This window comes from Parus major, chromosome 23 (assembly GCF_001522545.3).
Source record: "Parus major isolate Abel chromosome 23, Parus_major1.1, whole genome shotgun sequence".
In the NCBI taxonomy this organism is placed as follows: domain Eukaryota; kingdom Metazoa; phylum Chordata; class Aves; order Passeriformes; family Paridae; genus Parus; species Parus major.
This window is the reverse complement of record NC_031791.1, coordinates 3,623,590-3,639,052: the sequence shown is the minus strand read 5'-3', so window position 1 is coordinate 3,639,052 and position 15,463 is coordinate 3,623,590. Positions and strand designations below refer to the sequence as shown.

The window sequence follows — 15,463 nt, the reverse complement described above, 5'->3', positions numbered from 1 at the left end:
TGGATGGATGATGGATGGATGATGGATGGATGATGGATGAATGGATGGATGGAGGTTCTGATCTCATTCCATGGAGGACAGGGGAAGCGCTGAGCCTGTGGGGAAGGCAGACCTGTAACGCTGTGGGTTTGTCTCTGTGTGACCCTAAAGGCCTCATACGGCTGCAGGAGCTCATCATGGCCCCGTCTCGCTACAACATCCGCCTGAAGATCCGCCAGCTCCCGCTGGACACCGATGATGCCCGGCCGCTACTCAAGGAGATGAAGCGGGGCAGGGAATTTCGCATCATCTTTGACTGCAGCCACCTGATGGCAGCTCAGATCCTCAAGCAGGTGAGAGGGGGGAGAGCAGGAAAACAAAGTGACTGCTGAGGAGCCCAGGGGTCTGGGGTGGCTGTAAAGAGTGACCCCGCTCTGGGGTGCAGCTTTGCCTTGGGCCACAATCCACAGCCACACTAAAAGATACAGCATGTCCATCCTTCAAGGACACTGCTGGATTTCTACAGAAAATGACATTTTCACAGCTTTTTGGAAGTACCAAAAAGTGGACGTGGGTGAGAACAAACAAATGTTACAGGAGGAGAAGGGGCTGCGTTGAATGCCGCGCCGGGCTCAGGCTGGTGCGGGACAATTCTGTGGCTCTCCCTGCAGCTGCACAGCCCCAGCCTTCTTCCCTCTTCCCCCTTTTCCCTCCATCCAGACTGGCTCTCCCAGCCAGGCCCAGCCAGGAGGGATGACATTCTCTGTCCCTTTCCCAGCACCATCTACAATTCTTGGACTTTAAGCCAGATGTCAGAGATTTTCCATTCATTTGGGCTCCCTCTTTTCTTCCTCCACAAGTTCCTCCACTGGCATTCTTGCTGCTCGCCCCAGCTCCTCATTCCTGAGTGTCTTTGGGTTTCAGGGTCAATATGAGGCAGAGGAAAAGGCTCTCACAGAGATGCTAAAAAACAGCCAGTGGAAGTGTTGCTCCTATCAGCATGACACCACCACACAGATTAAATAAATCCCCAAAGGGATGAGAAAGTGAGCACAAGGCAAGAGACCTCTCCTGCAGCCTGCTTGATGCAAAATGAAGGGAAGTGCTCAGAGAACTTTTAAAGCCTGGGAGGGATTATTATGGGAGGCAGTAGAAGGGGCTCATTGTCTCTTGCCAGTTATTTTCCTGTGCTGGTTGTGTTTGGTGCTGCTCACTTATTATGCAGTTTATTATAGTTTATTGTGCCATCTGCTCAGCTCCTCATCTCCAGTGCAGAGTGAGGAAGATGGAGGAGAGGGGGGACTAGGGGAGACAAGTCTCTCTAAGTCCTTCTGACTGGGTTTGTGTGTGTGTGTCAGGGTTTTGTCAGGACCCGGAGCCATGGATTTCAGCTTAGCAATTGTATTTTTACTCAACAAAATACTGAAGCATTTTCAGAGTCTGGGAAGTTGCACAAATCTAAACCACAGTCTGACTGGTCTCTGCATGCCAGGCCACTCTGGCTTGTAACATCAGGTGGGTCCAGAGCAGTGCACCACAACCTGCAGGTCACCCACATCTGCTGAAGATTAGGAGGCTTAGAAACTTCATATTTTCCTCACTTTTCTACCTGTAGCAAGAAATGCATGTCTAGAGGTGCCACTTTCATTTGGGAAACAGATCTTTTCCACTGAAAGTAGGAGCCAGGCAAAGCCATCTCCTGGAGGAGGGGAATCTGCTTCCCTTTGTAGCAGTAAAAGAAAAATGCACAGAACAAATAATGGACTGCAAAGAAAAAAACCCAGGGAGGAAGCCCCAACATTCTGTTTATGCCAGAATCAGTAAGAATCATATTTTATTGCTATTATGTGCCTTTTGTAACATTTTGATCACTACACCAGTCAGCTCTGCAGACATTTGGCTGAATGGAGTCTCCAAGAGTCTCGGCCCTGCTGTACCCTCATGGATGGCAACAAGGCAAGACTTGTGCTAAAATTTCCACTCCTTGAGGTTGATTTTCCTTGCACATTTTCAGAAAACAAAGAAGGCTGGAGCACCTACAGCCTGTTCTGGCTGAGGCAGCTCTGACTGAGCAGTCCACACATCATCGTGCCAGTTGGGAATCTGCCCAGAGATTCAAGGCTCCATGCTCCCACAGCGCAGCATTGATCATCTGGGCAGTTTCTTAAACTGGAGAAGTAAAAAACCCCATGAATTAGTAATCCATGAGTAACACCACATGAGCCAGCACTGTACAGATGAGACTGTAACCTGCTGCTCCAGCCTGGGTCACTTGGGATGACCACACATCAAACAACCCATTATTTTGCCCTCTTGGAAAACAAATAATTGTAAAATCCTATCAGAGAGTGAGTCCTCCCTGTGAGGCTTTCCTGTTCTACCCCAGATTCTCCAGCCTTCCTCAGTTTTGGTCCCTTGTTATCACTCCAGGTCTGTTCCCAGGGCTTCCTGCGCTGTCCCGAGCAGCCGCTGAGCTCCACAGGGCACAGCTGTGCCTGTCAGCTCTGACAGAGCTCCCGCACTCATCCTGCCCACTGCCTGTGGCTTATCCACCAGGATCATCATTTATTCATTTCCCCACAAATCCAGGTGCATCCAGCCCCAGGCTGCCAGTGCTGGGAACCTGGAACTTCCTTCTGACAGCAGGTCTGGGCTCCTCAGCTATGGCCAGAATCACCCAGCTGTAGGACATGAACTGGGATCTCATTATTTGCTCCAGACTGGCTCCCCATCACTAACTGATGCTTCCCATGCTGAGATACCATTCCCTGCTTCAGGTCTTTGAACCAGGGTGTGCAGGAGGGAGAGAACTACACTGCAGCCCCTGGACCCACTGACTAGGCAGGGACTGGGGGACAGTGTGGTGAATGGCCACAGGGACACCCCCCAGACTTTCTAAAAGCTACATCCAGAGCAGGGAACCTGAGGTGAAATCACACTCTAGAGCCACAATAGCTTGCAATCCAGATTGTTTCTTTTTCTCTTGTTTTTTGACATCTCACTTCTTTTCAGACTGTCACTTCCTTCCTCGGAGGTAAATTCCGCCCTAGTAATTTTATCAAAAAAACAAGGGAAGCAAACATTTCCTGGGGGGGACTTGAAGTTGCTTTTCCATCAGTGGGGATTTTAAAGTGCTCTTGCATGTGTTTTCTCCAGAAAACACACTCACACAGCCAGCATCCCAGCCAAACCCACGGGAAGCTTCCTGTCACGAGGCACCAGCTCCAAGGTGACCTTTCTCATAGATTGAAATGTGCTCCCTCCATGTTGTGAAGGGCCTGGACATGCTCATCCAGCCAAGGCCTCTTCAGCCCATGGCTGTACTCTGAAAGGGTTTCCAGGACAGCCTGTTCTTTCAGTGCTCAGTTATGCAAATCCCAGCAATCTGCAGGAGCCGTCCTCCGTGTAGGGGCTGGCAGGGAATCTCAAGCTGGGCTGGCCAAGGGCTCTCAGGAATGTGATCTCCAAAAGCTGAGGGACAGGGGATATTCCCACTCCCCATCCTTGTGCCTCCACCTTTACTGATCCACTTGTAAACCGGGCCCTAAGTTAGGATCTGATTGTTGTGCTCAGGAAGAAGGGACAGAGGCAGGAGCTTCATGAACTCACTGCACAAATGGGACTGAAGGTGGGGATGCAGACCCCCAGAATAACACATGTCAGAAATCAAAACCCTTTCAGCTGGCCTCTTCGCCACTACATGGCCGTGTAACTATAAGACCAGGCCATTTACACTCAATCTGCACAGGTTTATGTGAGGTTGCTCATTGTTTGGTATTGGAGAAGGAAAGGTGACCCCTTTCCCACAGCTGTGCCCACAAAGCCTGTGGCCCTGGAGAATCCTGCACCTATGAGCGGAGTGCCACAGTACCCTGACACACCCAGGCACACCCAGCATCACCCAGAAATTCCACCAGACCTCATGGGAGCTGGACACTGAGGCTTTGCCACGGTTTCAGGATGGTTTGAGGACCACAGCTCCTCTAAGCTCAGCACTTGAGCATGTGCCTCTTGCTGACTGAGCCTGGCTTAACTACTCCATGACCTCAATCCTGAATCCAGCCCCAGCATTTCAGGGTCTCTCCTGCCACATTTACCTATGAGCTCTGAGTTTTTTGTTGCATGGCTGCTGATATATTCTTGTATCCCTTTACTAACCCCTTTTCCCTACTCTTTAAGGCTATGGCAATGGGGATGATGACAGAATATTACCACTTCATCTTCACCACTCTGGTAAAGTATCTGCCTGTGCTCCCCCCTTGCACACTTACTGATGGGGGTGGGATGTGAGGGGGCAGCTGGAGCCCAGGTGGGATGGGTGTCTGATCCTGGTGTGCACTGCCCTGCCATGGGATGGGAAATCCAAGGAAATGGGAGACCTGGCACCCTACCAGGAGGGGAGGGCAGGGCTTGGCTGCAGGTCAGGATCAGAGCCCGGGGATGTGGCTCCAACTCCTCTGCTCTGCAGCACTACCCAAGTGCTCACCCTGAGAGATGTCAATTCTTCCTTCCCCTGCCCTTGGACAGGTCACTGCTTTGGAGTGCACAGATGTGGGTTCTGGTTTTGTTTTCCCTCCCAGTCATTTTGATTTCAGTGGAGCTTCCCACTGACAATGAGCACAGGGTGAGTGCAAGGCTGCAGCCCCCATCCAGGACTTGGTGGGATCCTGATTCAGCAGGAGCTGGGGATGAACACCCAGAACCCCCTCTGGAGCCAGGAGCAGCTCTGCAGGTTTATTTTGCAGGAGGGGAGCTCAGTTTGACATTATTTCCCCTCTGCTAAACACGGGCCAGTTCCTCTCTGACTCTGGGAGGTGTTTGGCTTTCCTGGCAGGGTCACTTTTGTCTCCATTTAAGATGCTATTATCTGGTCTACTGTTGAATTTTGTGTGATTTTGAAAATCCATTTTATCTTTTTGCCTTTAGGAAAGAAACAGACTAAACTAACCCTTAAAAACTACAAAATTTATTTTTCAAATGCAAAAGACATTTTAATTACCCCTGCTGCCATTATCTATTCCAGGCAGCTTTAAGCATTTCCCAGATAACCTCCTATTAATCAGCCCCAGCTGAGCCTGGAGTACATTTCATGTGTAGGTACAGCCTGGAGGTGGGAAAAGAGGAATTATAATAAATTAATAGATAAGCAATCACAATTAATGCCATTTTCCTGAAATAACAGTTATATCATGGGAAAGATATTTTAATCTGTCATTCCTTAAGGCAATGTTTTCCTAGCTTGCAATGCCTGTGCTTCAGCTTCCCCAGTACGAGACCCATGGGGTGCTAATGAATTAGTCTATTATGTTATACTGAATGTTTCTAAAAGGTCCCCAGTCAATACTGAGCACAGTGTATCAACACTTGGCATGAAATGCTTCAACATTTTGCTCAGCAGCATGACTACAGTTCACTGACTCCAGCATGAAGAGCCCCATCAGCCTTTTCCACTGCAGGAGGAGGAGGAGAAGCAGGAGGAGGATCTCTGATGAGTGCTGCTCTTCTCTGTCACATGCATATTTTACATCCAAAGCCCCTGCAAGGAGAACCCCAGAGCTCCATTCCTGTGGGGGTGTCTCAGCAGTCTGTAAAACGGGGCTCTGCAGACATGGCCAAACCCTGCCAGATCCCAGGGCATAGCTGTGGACACACCTCACCCACGGGCAGCAGAAGACAGGGATGCCCTTCCTGGACCTTTCCAGTTTCCCACTGAGGATGTGGGATGCACTGAGGATCAGTCCTCAGCATTGCTGCTACCACTGAGGAGCCCAAGCTGGGTGAACTGAGGAAGCGGGAGAGCATCACGAGAACACTGAGAATAAAATTGAGGATGGAGGGGAGAATTAATCTGCAGTACAGAAAATAATGAGTGAAAAGGAATGTAGATGAGGTGGAAAATAGAACCAGATGTTTCAATTTGTGGCTGTGCAGGAGCAGAAAATCCAGAAGAAACTGATCTGATGATTCCCATCCACACCTCCCTGCGTCCTGACACTCAGCTGGTGTTCTGAATTATCCTCTGATTCTAGGAGGTGATAAATCAGGCTGCAGCTGAGATTTAAACTGGAACCAAGGAGGGGGCCTGATGGGAGGTTGGTTTCTATAGGAACCTGGTGAAAGGAAGGGTCAGTGGGGAGCAGCAGGGCAGGGACAACACCCAAAATACCTGTGGGATGTGAGAGCTGGTAGTTTGACAGAAGGGCAACAGAGACCATGGGTTCTGGAGCCTAGGGGATCTGATTTGTCACACCCGGTCACATTCTGAGGGGGAAATCATCGGCTTTTGCAACCAAAAATTATTTCCTCACAACAATTTCTGGAATACAAACTGAAGTGTCTGATTAAAAATGAATCTTGAAAAAGCAGTCCCATTCCAGCAGGTCAGGCACAGAACTTCTGTCCCCCACTCCAGCCAGGGACATGAGCACCTGTCTGAGGTCAAACCACTGTATTTGCCCTCAGCTTCCTTAAGTAGCTTAAAAGTCTGGTGTGGCCTGGTTTTCACAGTGCCCTTTAACACAACGTGCAGGTTTGCACTTGCAGTTTTTCAGGGTTAAAAAACAACCCAAAAACCCAAGTCCTGACTGCCATTTTAGGGTGATTAATGATTTGGTCCCTGCTGCACCTGCAGATTTGAACACCGCATCCATCAGCAGTGAGCCCTGGGGGTGCAGAGGCTGGGCCAGGGCTGAAAAGATCAAACCCCCAAAGCTTATTAAAGCAAAACAGCCATAAGAACCCTCAATCCCCCACAGAGAATGATGTCTCAGTTGCTGGGAAGTGCTGCTGCTGTTCTGCTTTGCTTAGGGCACCACGTGTGAGGCTTTGCCAGCCCCCTGTAGGCAGATGGATGCTGTAGCTGAGTGTAGCTGTGTCCCACCAGCACAGCCCCATCACACAGCACAGAACAGCCCCAGCACAGCCCCAGCCACAGCATCTCATCCCATATTGAACCTCTTTCTGGTAAGCCCTTGTGAGAGGACTAAATGTTGCATGTTCACCCCCACACTCCATTATAGAAGACTTGTGGTGTTGCCTTTCCTCCTCCCCACATTTATACTGCCACGAAACACTGGCGCAAATCGTTCAGGATAAAGGCTGATGAGATATGTCTCACCCAACAAATGGTTCCCATTAACCAGGGCACCCCTGGCTGCCATCTCACCCCGCTCCCTCACCCATCCCTCAGGTGAGCTGCTTGGCTTCAGGGAGCAGAGCAGCTGCTGCATGCTCCTGACATCCTGTCTAGCCCCAAACTCATATCATGAAGCTGATATTCAGGCACATGGAGAGCCAAGAGCTGCACACAGCAGTGCCCCCAGTGCCCCTCGCTGCCTGCTAAGTGATGCTTGCAGGCTGGCGGCCAGCAGAGCTGAGCACTGCTTTCCACATCGTATAAAGGGCACCCTCATTCATCTGCAGACTGTGTAGGCTGGTCCGAATGTCTAGAAATGTGTCTTAGTTTCTCTTTGATAATCTGCAAATTGGTGTTTTGCATTCAGAGTGACTCTGTCATCCGCAGTGCCCTGTGGGGCCCAGCACTGCCAGCAAATCCTCAGTGGAAAGGCCCATGGGAGCTTCAGATACAGAAACTCTGCCTTGTCCCCCCTCCTGGGTTGCAAGTCTCTTTTTTCAGGGTCACAGGCGGTGATTCTGTTTTTCTCCCCACAATCTACTCGCCTGTTTCATGCTGAGAGCAAGTTCTTTGGCTCTTTGGTAGGAGCTCCCTTCTGCTGCGTGTGGGGGAACCTGCACATACGGCACCCAAATTCCACCAACACCTACAGACCTCTGCAAGCAGCGACTGACGGCAGCAGACAGCACAATCCTCTCAATTCCTGAGGGATAAGTACTCCCTCCCACCTTCTGTGGACTCTGCTGTCTCACTCCAAACACAGACATGAACCAATGCAGAAAACTCAAACAAAACAAAGCTAAGCAAAATGTTTAAACCAGTTTCTCTCTTTTAAGGATCTTTATGCATTAGACCTAGAACCATACCGCTACTCTGGGGTGAACCTGACCGGCTTCCGGATCCTCAACGTGGAGAACCCACACGTGTCCTCCATCATTGAGAAGTGGTCCATGGAGCGGCTGCAGTCAGCACCCAAGGCAGAGCTGGGGCTCCTTGATGGTGTGATGATGGTATGGGCAGTTTAAACAGGACACAGGGGTCTGGGAAGCAGGACAGGATGGTGAGGAAGGCAGGAGCAGTCATTGAGGCCTAAATGTTACTTTTGCTGCTTCTTGTACCACAACAGGAGTAAAAACTCATCCCAGGTATCTGCTCTGATTCTGCTTGCATTCTTTAACAGCTCTCCCTCAAAGTCTGGGGTGAAGCCCACGCCCCGTTGCTGTGGTGATGCTCCTGCTCGGGCCCAGCTGCCAGCAGATTTGCCAGCAGACAAGGCTGGTACCAGGATGTGTCCCAAAGGGCTCCAGCTGCCCCAAGAGCAGTGGGACACTGGCTCCCATGGCTGGGAGCACACGGCTGGGCTGGGCCAGGCACTTTGCCAAGATTGAGGCAGGGGGAGACCGCCAAAGGAATGCCCAGAGATGGGCAATGCTGCAGCTTTGATGACTCCTTTTAGGGTCTGATGGCAGCTCTGCTCTGCTGAGTTACTGCTCGGAAGGTACAGCACCTGCTCGCCCATCTGTCTTCCCTGCAAGGCTGTCTCCGACCCCCGGAATTGCTGACTGGCTCCCTCCTTCCCTCTCCCTTTAGATCTGCCAGAACCAGCCTGCAAAATGGCAAAGCCTCCCAGACTTTCACCTTGAAAAGGCTCCTTGGATCCCTCCTGTTGTGTTTGTTGTCAGGGGAGAAACTCCCACTCTCTTGCAGGCTCTTGCCTGTCCCCAGTCTGCCCACAGCTGAGCTCTGTCCCCAGAGCTGCCTCTCCTCCCAGTCCCTCTTTGCTTTCTCAGAGGGATCCTGCCTTTGATTCCTGTTTGCCAGGTCTCTATCCAGTGGGGCCCTAGACTCAGCTGGGCATTGCAGTCTGTAATTCACCATGAAATTGCATAGACATATCCTTGCCCCCCTTTCCTCCAGCCCCAAACTCACAAACCTGTCACTGCTGTGGTCCATACCCGCCCACGGATGCAGGTAGGGCTCCTGTTCTTCATGCTTGGTTGCTGAGGCAAGGGAAGGTCACAGGGATGGCTGCCAAGGCTGGAGGATTTTCTCCATGGCTACGTCCTGTTAGATGTTTGCTCAGTTATTTGCTGTATTATTTTGTTTTATTGTGGTTTATTACACTGCTGCTACACTCACATCTGTTTTGTGGCTCTGTCAAGCCAGCAAATAATGTATTTTCACTAGGAGGTCTTACCACATCAGAGTGAAAAATAAATCCAATTCTCTTGATCAGTGTTTGGATGTGAGATGGGGCATCTCAAATTGAATCTAAAATCATCTCATTATATGGGGAAAAAAGTTCTCCCTAGTTCAGATCACTGAAATGCTAGAATATGTTACCAAGCCATGAGGTCCTGATTTTGGTGACAGCTTGTGTAGTTTTTGGAAAACTGTGGGCCCACAAACATTTCTGTTACTTATTTTCCCATGTATAAAATAGTGTGGGAAATATGTTCTCGTATAGTTTTTTTTCTTTACACTCAGACAAAACATTCTCAATAAGAGAACTCTGTTACTACCTTCTACATTTAGAAGTCGTTGCCTCCCTCTTTGACACCACAGCAGGAAATGTGCAAGAAACAACCCGAGTAGTCACTCACAGACAAATGACACTCCCAGAATGACTGATTTCACACAGAACCCTGAGCTTTCAGAAAGAGCCAAGGAACGCTCGCTCAGCAGGGAACGTGGACAGACAAACCCTGAGGCTGGCGGGGGGAGCTCAGGGTGGGTTCCACCATTTCCTACAACTCCCCAGGGCCACCAACACTGTCCCCCTTCCCTTTAGACAGACGCTGCCCTGTTGTACGACGCAGTGCACGTGGTGTCCGTGTGCTACCAGCGTGCGCCGCAGATGACTGTGAACTCCCTGCAGTGCCACCGCCACAAGGCCTGGAGGTTCGGCGGCCGCTTCATGAACTTCATTAAAGAGGTAAATTAAAGAGGTTATGTTGACCATAAACATTCCCCAGGAGGAGCAGGTTCCTGGGGGCAAGGGGTGGAGGCTTTGCAGGTCCAGGGTTAGAAGTCATCCCCTTGTACAGGCAGGTACAACTGGAGAGAAGCACAGACACACACCAGGCTGGGAGTGCACACAGAAAGGGAAAATCCCACCTTTGCCTTCAAAATAACACCTGTGCAGCCAAGCCAGAACATCCATGAGGAGCTGAAACCTCCCATGTGTCCCTAAGACTGGCTCTGGCCTCTCCAAAAGCTGGACCACTCCACCCAAGGTCATTCCATACCTGAGCAACAGCCATTTCTCTCCTATTGAAGCAGTTTTTGGGGTCCACAAAGAACACTCGGTGCCTCAACCAAGGGCTGAGCTGGGGTTGTCCCTGACTGAGTGCCAGGGAATGATGTTGGCCAAGGGGCGGTTCAGCAGGTGGGGGCCAGGGAATGAGGGGGCAGCTTCTCCCCCTCTCTGATTTCAGGCATTACCACTTCTCTGTTCAGCCCCTGGAGCTGTTGGCTTAGAGCCCCAAGCTGGCTCAGAGCGGAGTGTCAGGAGCAGTGGGTGCTCCAAGGGAGCACGGCACAGGGACCAGCCCTCCCAAAGAGCCCCCAGCCCCCAGCCCTGCACCCACCCTAGGGTTTTACTGTCTGCAAAAAGGAGCCATTCCCAAGGAAAAAGTGAAGCACAGCTGCAGGGAGACACTGCACTCTTTATCTTTGTGACAAACCTCTTACTTGCCCCAAGTCCCTGTGGCTCTTCCTATAGCAAGTCATGGAAGAGCCATGTTTAACGTTGGTTATAAAATCCCCAAAAGTTTTCAAGCAGAGGTGTAGAGCACGTTGTTAATTGTTACTATGGTCAGTGCTGCTGTGTCACCTGCTGACCCCAGCAGATCCATCCATGAGATGAGGCTGTGGCACCTGGCAATGCCCGAGCTGCATGAAGCACGTGGATCCACAGGAGGAGAGCGGGACAGTGATTTCCACTGCAGACAGAGAATGAACTTTTCTCTCTGCTTCGAGGATGTAATCTCTCCCCTCTCTGCCTCTCTCTCCTTCCTCATGCTTTGTTCCCTTCTGCAGAGCACCGCTCCAGCTGATTGCCAAAACAGAGTGTAAATAATTTGTTTGCTTGGCTCCTTCTGCACATTACCCTGTGCCTCACACCCCAGCTCCTCTGCCTGTTGTTTTGCTCTGGCAGCACTATGTTAGCCCAGTGGAGGGATCAGCTTCTCTGTGCTGCAACTAGAATAGAGGAATTGCTCTCTCCAAACTCCTGTAAACTCAGAGCAGCACCAAGGGATGTGCTGTGCCCCCAGACAGGGAGCTGTGCAGCCCCTTGGTGTTCCCACTGATGCCTTGGGATTTTATATTCTTCATCTGTTTGTAACCCTGCAATTCTTTAGTGTGTAACTCCAAGTTACACACTAAGGTAACACACAGTGTGAGCTGCTGCTTTCCCATTTGGTCAGACACAGCAATTCCTCTCCAGGCCTGGCAATCAAGGACACCTCACTGCCTCAGGCCCTGAGAGATGGAAACAAAAGGGAGCTGGGGAGGAACAAACTTGGGGTAAAGGGTTTCTGTCATTCTTCTGAAGACTTCTGAAAGCTGTAATTGGAAGATTAACCCTCAATATGCAAATGGACCAAACTTATAAAAGTTTATGAAAACCCGTGACCTGTTGTCCATTTTAGGTGCAGGCCCTGGGGGTCTTCATCTGCCTGAAATGTACCCAAAGGCCCCTCAACACATAACTGCTTTTTATTCCCTGAATTCTGTCTGGCCTGTTTTTAGGTAGCCCAAAAAGGCATCAGCATCACAGCCCGCGGGAGCTGCAGGGCTCAGCACGCAGCTGTGTTTGCTCTGGCTGGGCACATCAAACATTCTGTGTTTTCCCTGGCTCCCAGGGGGCTCCGCAGGCTGCGCGTCCCACAGGCAAACCACCTGCATGCCCAAATGAGCAAACACCAGCCTCCCCAGGACTCCAGGGTGGTGAGGCTGGAAGCAGGCTGTCACTGCTCCTCAGGAATTAATGAGGGAGAGGCAGAGGAGCATATTTACTGGGAGAAATGGCAGTTATTCCCCCCGAGAATCCATTATGCCACCTTGATCACACTGGAATATTTCAAGCTCCCCCACCCATAAAGGAAACACATTTCCCTGTGAGCAGCCTGCACGGAGCTGCTCAGGAGAGAGAGCCCAAGGCTCAGCTCCCCAGTGCTGGGATGTGATTGCTGAGCAGCAAACTGTGGCAGCAGCCTGGCATTCCTGCTGGAGCATCCTCCTCAAGACAGTGCCACAGCACATCCAGCCCTGTCCCAGGCACCAGACACCTCGCTGTCCCCCAGCTCCTGCTCTGCTGGCACAGAGCACCTGGCACTGGAGCATCTGTCACCTCCTAAATCAGAGAGATTCATTCTAGGGGTGCTGCAAAGTGAGCAGTGGGAGAGAAATTGAATTACAGGGGCTTTTTTTGTGGAATTGAATTGAGGCACCTCTAGCCCAAGCTCCTGGTTGCAGTCAGACCAGGCTGTTCAGGACCTCACTCAGCCAAGCACTGAAAAATCTCTGGGAACGGGATGTCCCTACTCTCAGTGAGCACCTGCCCCATCCTTATGCTGCCAGAAACTGAAGCAGGGCTCCAGCAGCACCCAGTGCCCCCAGACTCCTGTGCCTGTTCCCAAACCTCAGATCTTGCTTGCATGAACATATTCTTGGCCTCTTCTGCTCCACTTTCCCTCTGGAAGGACAGAGGGAAGCATTTCCGACATTTAATCTTCCATTTAAGCTTGGAAGCACCAGGAAGTTCGTGCACAAAGGGATTCCTTGTGACCAGAGCTGTCCCAGAGCCGGCTCCCTGCAGCCGGCGTTTATCAGCACTACAAGGATAAACGCAGCACACAAGGATGCCATGATAAATGCAGGTCGTTTTCTACTGAGTCATCACGTCCTGCAACAGCTGGTGAACACAAAAGGTGCGAACAGATATTGTAGCAAGGATTGCAAGAGAGTTAAAGAAATCTCCGGCTCCGTCTGCAGTCTGAGCAGTGACGGAGGGATTATTAATTAATCAGGCTCTTTAGGGAGAAAGAACCAGCATAAGGACTAATTAAAAGAACATACAGTGGAGGGCAAAAGATTATTTATAATACTAAGTAACAGCCCTGCTACTTTTTCTCCCTTGCACAGGCCCAGTGGGAAGGATTAACAGGACGCATTGTCTTTAATAAAACCAGTGGTTTACGGACGGATTTTGATTTGGATATCATCAGTCTCAAAGAAGATGGTCTTGAAAAGGTAGGCAGGGTTTGTTTTATCTGCATGTGGCTGAGGATAACACTGGTGCTCAGCAACAGAGAAGTGGTTGGTGTTGTATTGACTCCAGTTTTCTGGGGTTTATATAAAAGGATATTCACTTTGTGGGATTTCTCAGATCCTTTTCCATGCTCAACCATGACTCACTCACCCTGAAGCCAGTGCGTGGGATTACAGATTGCAGAAGTGCTCACAGCACTTTCCTGGGATAGTGGAGGCAAAAGAAACTTTCTGAGTATCCATTAACCCCTCCGTGCCCTAAGCAGACAGGAATGATGCCTGCCCCACTCACTCGTGCTGGCCTGGCTCACAAACCCTCAGTTCTTCTCTGAGGAGAGCGAAGCTCTGAGATCACCATCTGGAGTCATTTCCCACTATGAAATTGCCCAAGGCTAGGAACAGCCCCAGTTTATTACAGCCTGGAATTTGCAGGAGGATGCACTGGGTATTTTGTTTATTATCTAAGGAACAATAAGGAAAAAAGCAAAGTGTGGCCTTGCCTGCCTGGCTGGGAGTGTCATGAGGGTCAAGGGCATGAAAGCTGCAGCTTTGGGTCCTCCAAATTAGTGCAGATCTCCTCTGGGCACATTAACACCATGCTGATGTGCAAATCTGATCCCAGGTATGCCTGGGGACTTAATTTCCTTCTCTTCAATTACTTAAAAAACCCAAACTTAAAATAAAAAGGCAATACATGCAGCCTTAAAACCCTTAGAATGCAAGTTTAAAGGTGAGATCAGTTGATGACAGAGCAGCAAGTGGCTGGAGCACAGGGAGCTGTGATTTCCAAAAAATTCCACGATCCTGACTACTCTGTGAGCAGCTCTGTGTCCCTGCTCTGCTACAGGTGTCTATCACCTGTACAGGAGGAATTTGGCAGGACAGCAAGGCCCTTTCTAGAGCAGAGTCTGCTTTACGACAGGTACCAGGTGACCGTGGCAGCCAGGCACAGTGCTGGCTCTGTCCCTCTGGGCAGGGTGACAGGTTCAGAGCCCCTGGGACACCCAGCTGCCAGCAGGGAGGGATTTCAATTCCCAGTGCATGGCCCCAGAGCATGGGAAACTCGTCCAGGGAACTAATCACTTGGCAGAGGGAGGCAGCCCCAGGGCCGGAGGCAGCTGTGGATCAATGCTCCGTTTGGAGGGGATGGATCCTGCACCGTGAGGTTCCCGGGATCTGCCAGCCCGTGCCCCATCCCCCTTCCTCACCGTCTGTTCTTCCTGTTTTTGTTTGTTTGAAATGAATGGCTGCCACACTTCCCCACCGCAGCAGCAGCTCGGTGCCTCAGGTAACACAGCTCAAGGTCAGCACAGCCCTCTCCTGCTGGGGAGGTTTCAGTGTCAAGTACGGAATAAAGAAAACATGTCAAATCAACCCAGGGACCTCCAGTCTCGCTGCAGTCCAGAAAGGAGGCAAGACGGAGCTGGGGAAGGTGCTGGTGCCTCTCAAGAACTGAGCAGCAGCTGACCTGTGTAGCCTTACTTTTTTTACAAAATATTTTGTTTACAGAGCCTAACCCAAAAAATAACAACACGTCTTTTTGAAGTCCAGCAGTGCCGATGCACTCCTGGAGAGCTGCGTTGGGCAGGTAATAGAAAATGCGCCAGCCTTTGATAGCACACGAATCCAAATGTTTAAGCACAGCCACAGCATCACCTGTCAAACCAACACCCCTCAGGTGTGCTGAGCAGAGCTGGCACCAGCTGCAGTTATCGCAGCTCTCTGTCACATCAAGCCCACTGGAAGCTGCCGAACCTCGGCGCGTCCCCTGTACACCCCATCAACTTTTGTCTCCAATAATTCAGAGATTTCACAGTTCCCACCATTATTCTTCTTAAAGCTTCATGTCAGCTCCAGAGGGGTTTTAACGTATCGATGTCAAATCTCTGTTGAAGCCGGAATTCTGTCAATAGTTAATCTGAAGTAACAAAATGCCAAACTACAAACAAATCCCAGCTGGATTGTGCATTATGTATCACAGCTTGTTTGTTGAGCTTTAGGATTGAACCCCTGATCCTCATACCTCCTGGATGTTCCAGGGATTACAGGAGTATTACCAAATTCTAATTACAT

The 15,463-nt window shown here is 50.4% G+C and overlaps 1 protein-coding gene across 3 annotated transcripts in view; it reads left to right on the top strand.

Moving 5' to 3' along the window:
• Positions 1-15,463, top strand: part of GRIK3 (glutamate ionotropic receptor kainate type subunit 3) — a 106,879-nt gene that overhangs the window by 59,052 nt on the left and 32,364 nt on the right. For 2 of the 3 annotated variants that reach the window (XM_015649417.3, XM_015649416.3), the window contains exons 4-8: positions 151-332; positions 4,159-4,212; positions 7,951-8,124; positions 9,906-10,049; positions 13,265-13,372. In XM_015649417.3, coding sequence (XP_015504903.1) covers positions 151-332; positions 4,159-4,212; positions 7,951-8,124; positions 9,906-10,049; positions 13,265-13,372 — 662 coding nt within the window. The remainder of the gene's footprint in view (positions 1-150; positions 333-4,158; positions 4,213-7,950; positions 8,125-9,905; positions 10,050-13,264; positions 13,373-15,463) is intronic. The other variant, XM_033519588.1, reaches the window with a different exon arrangement.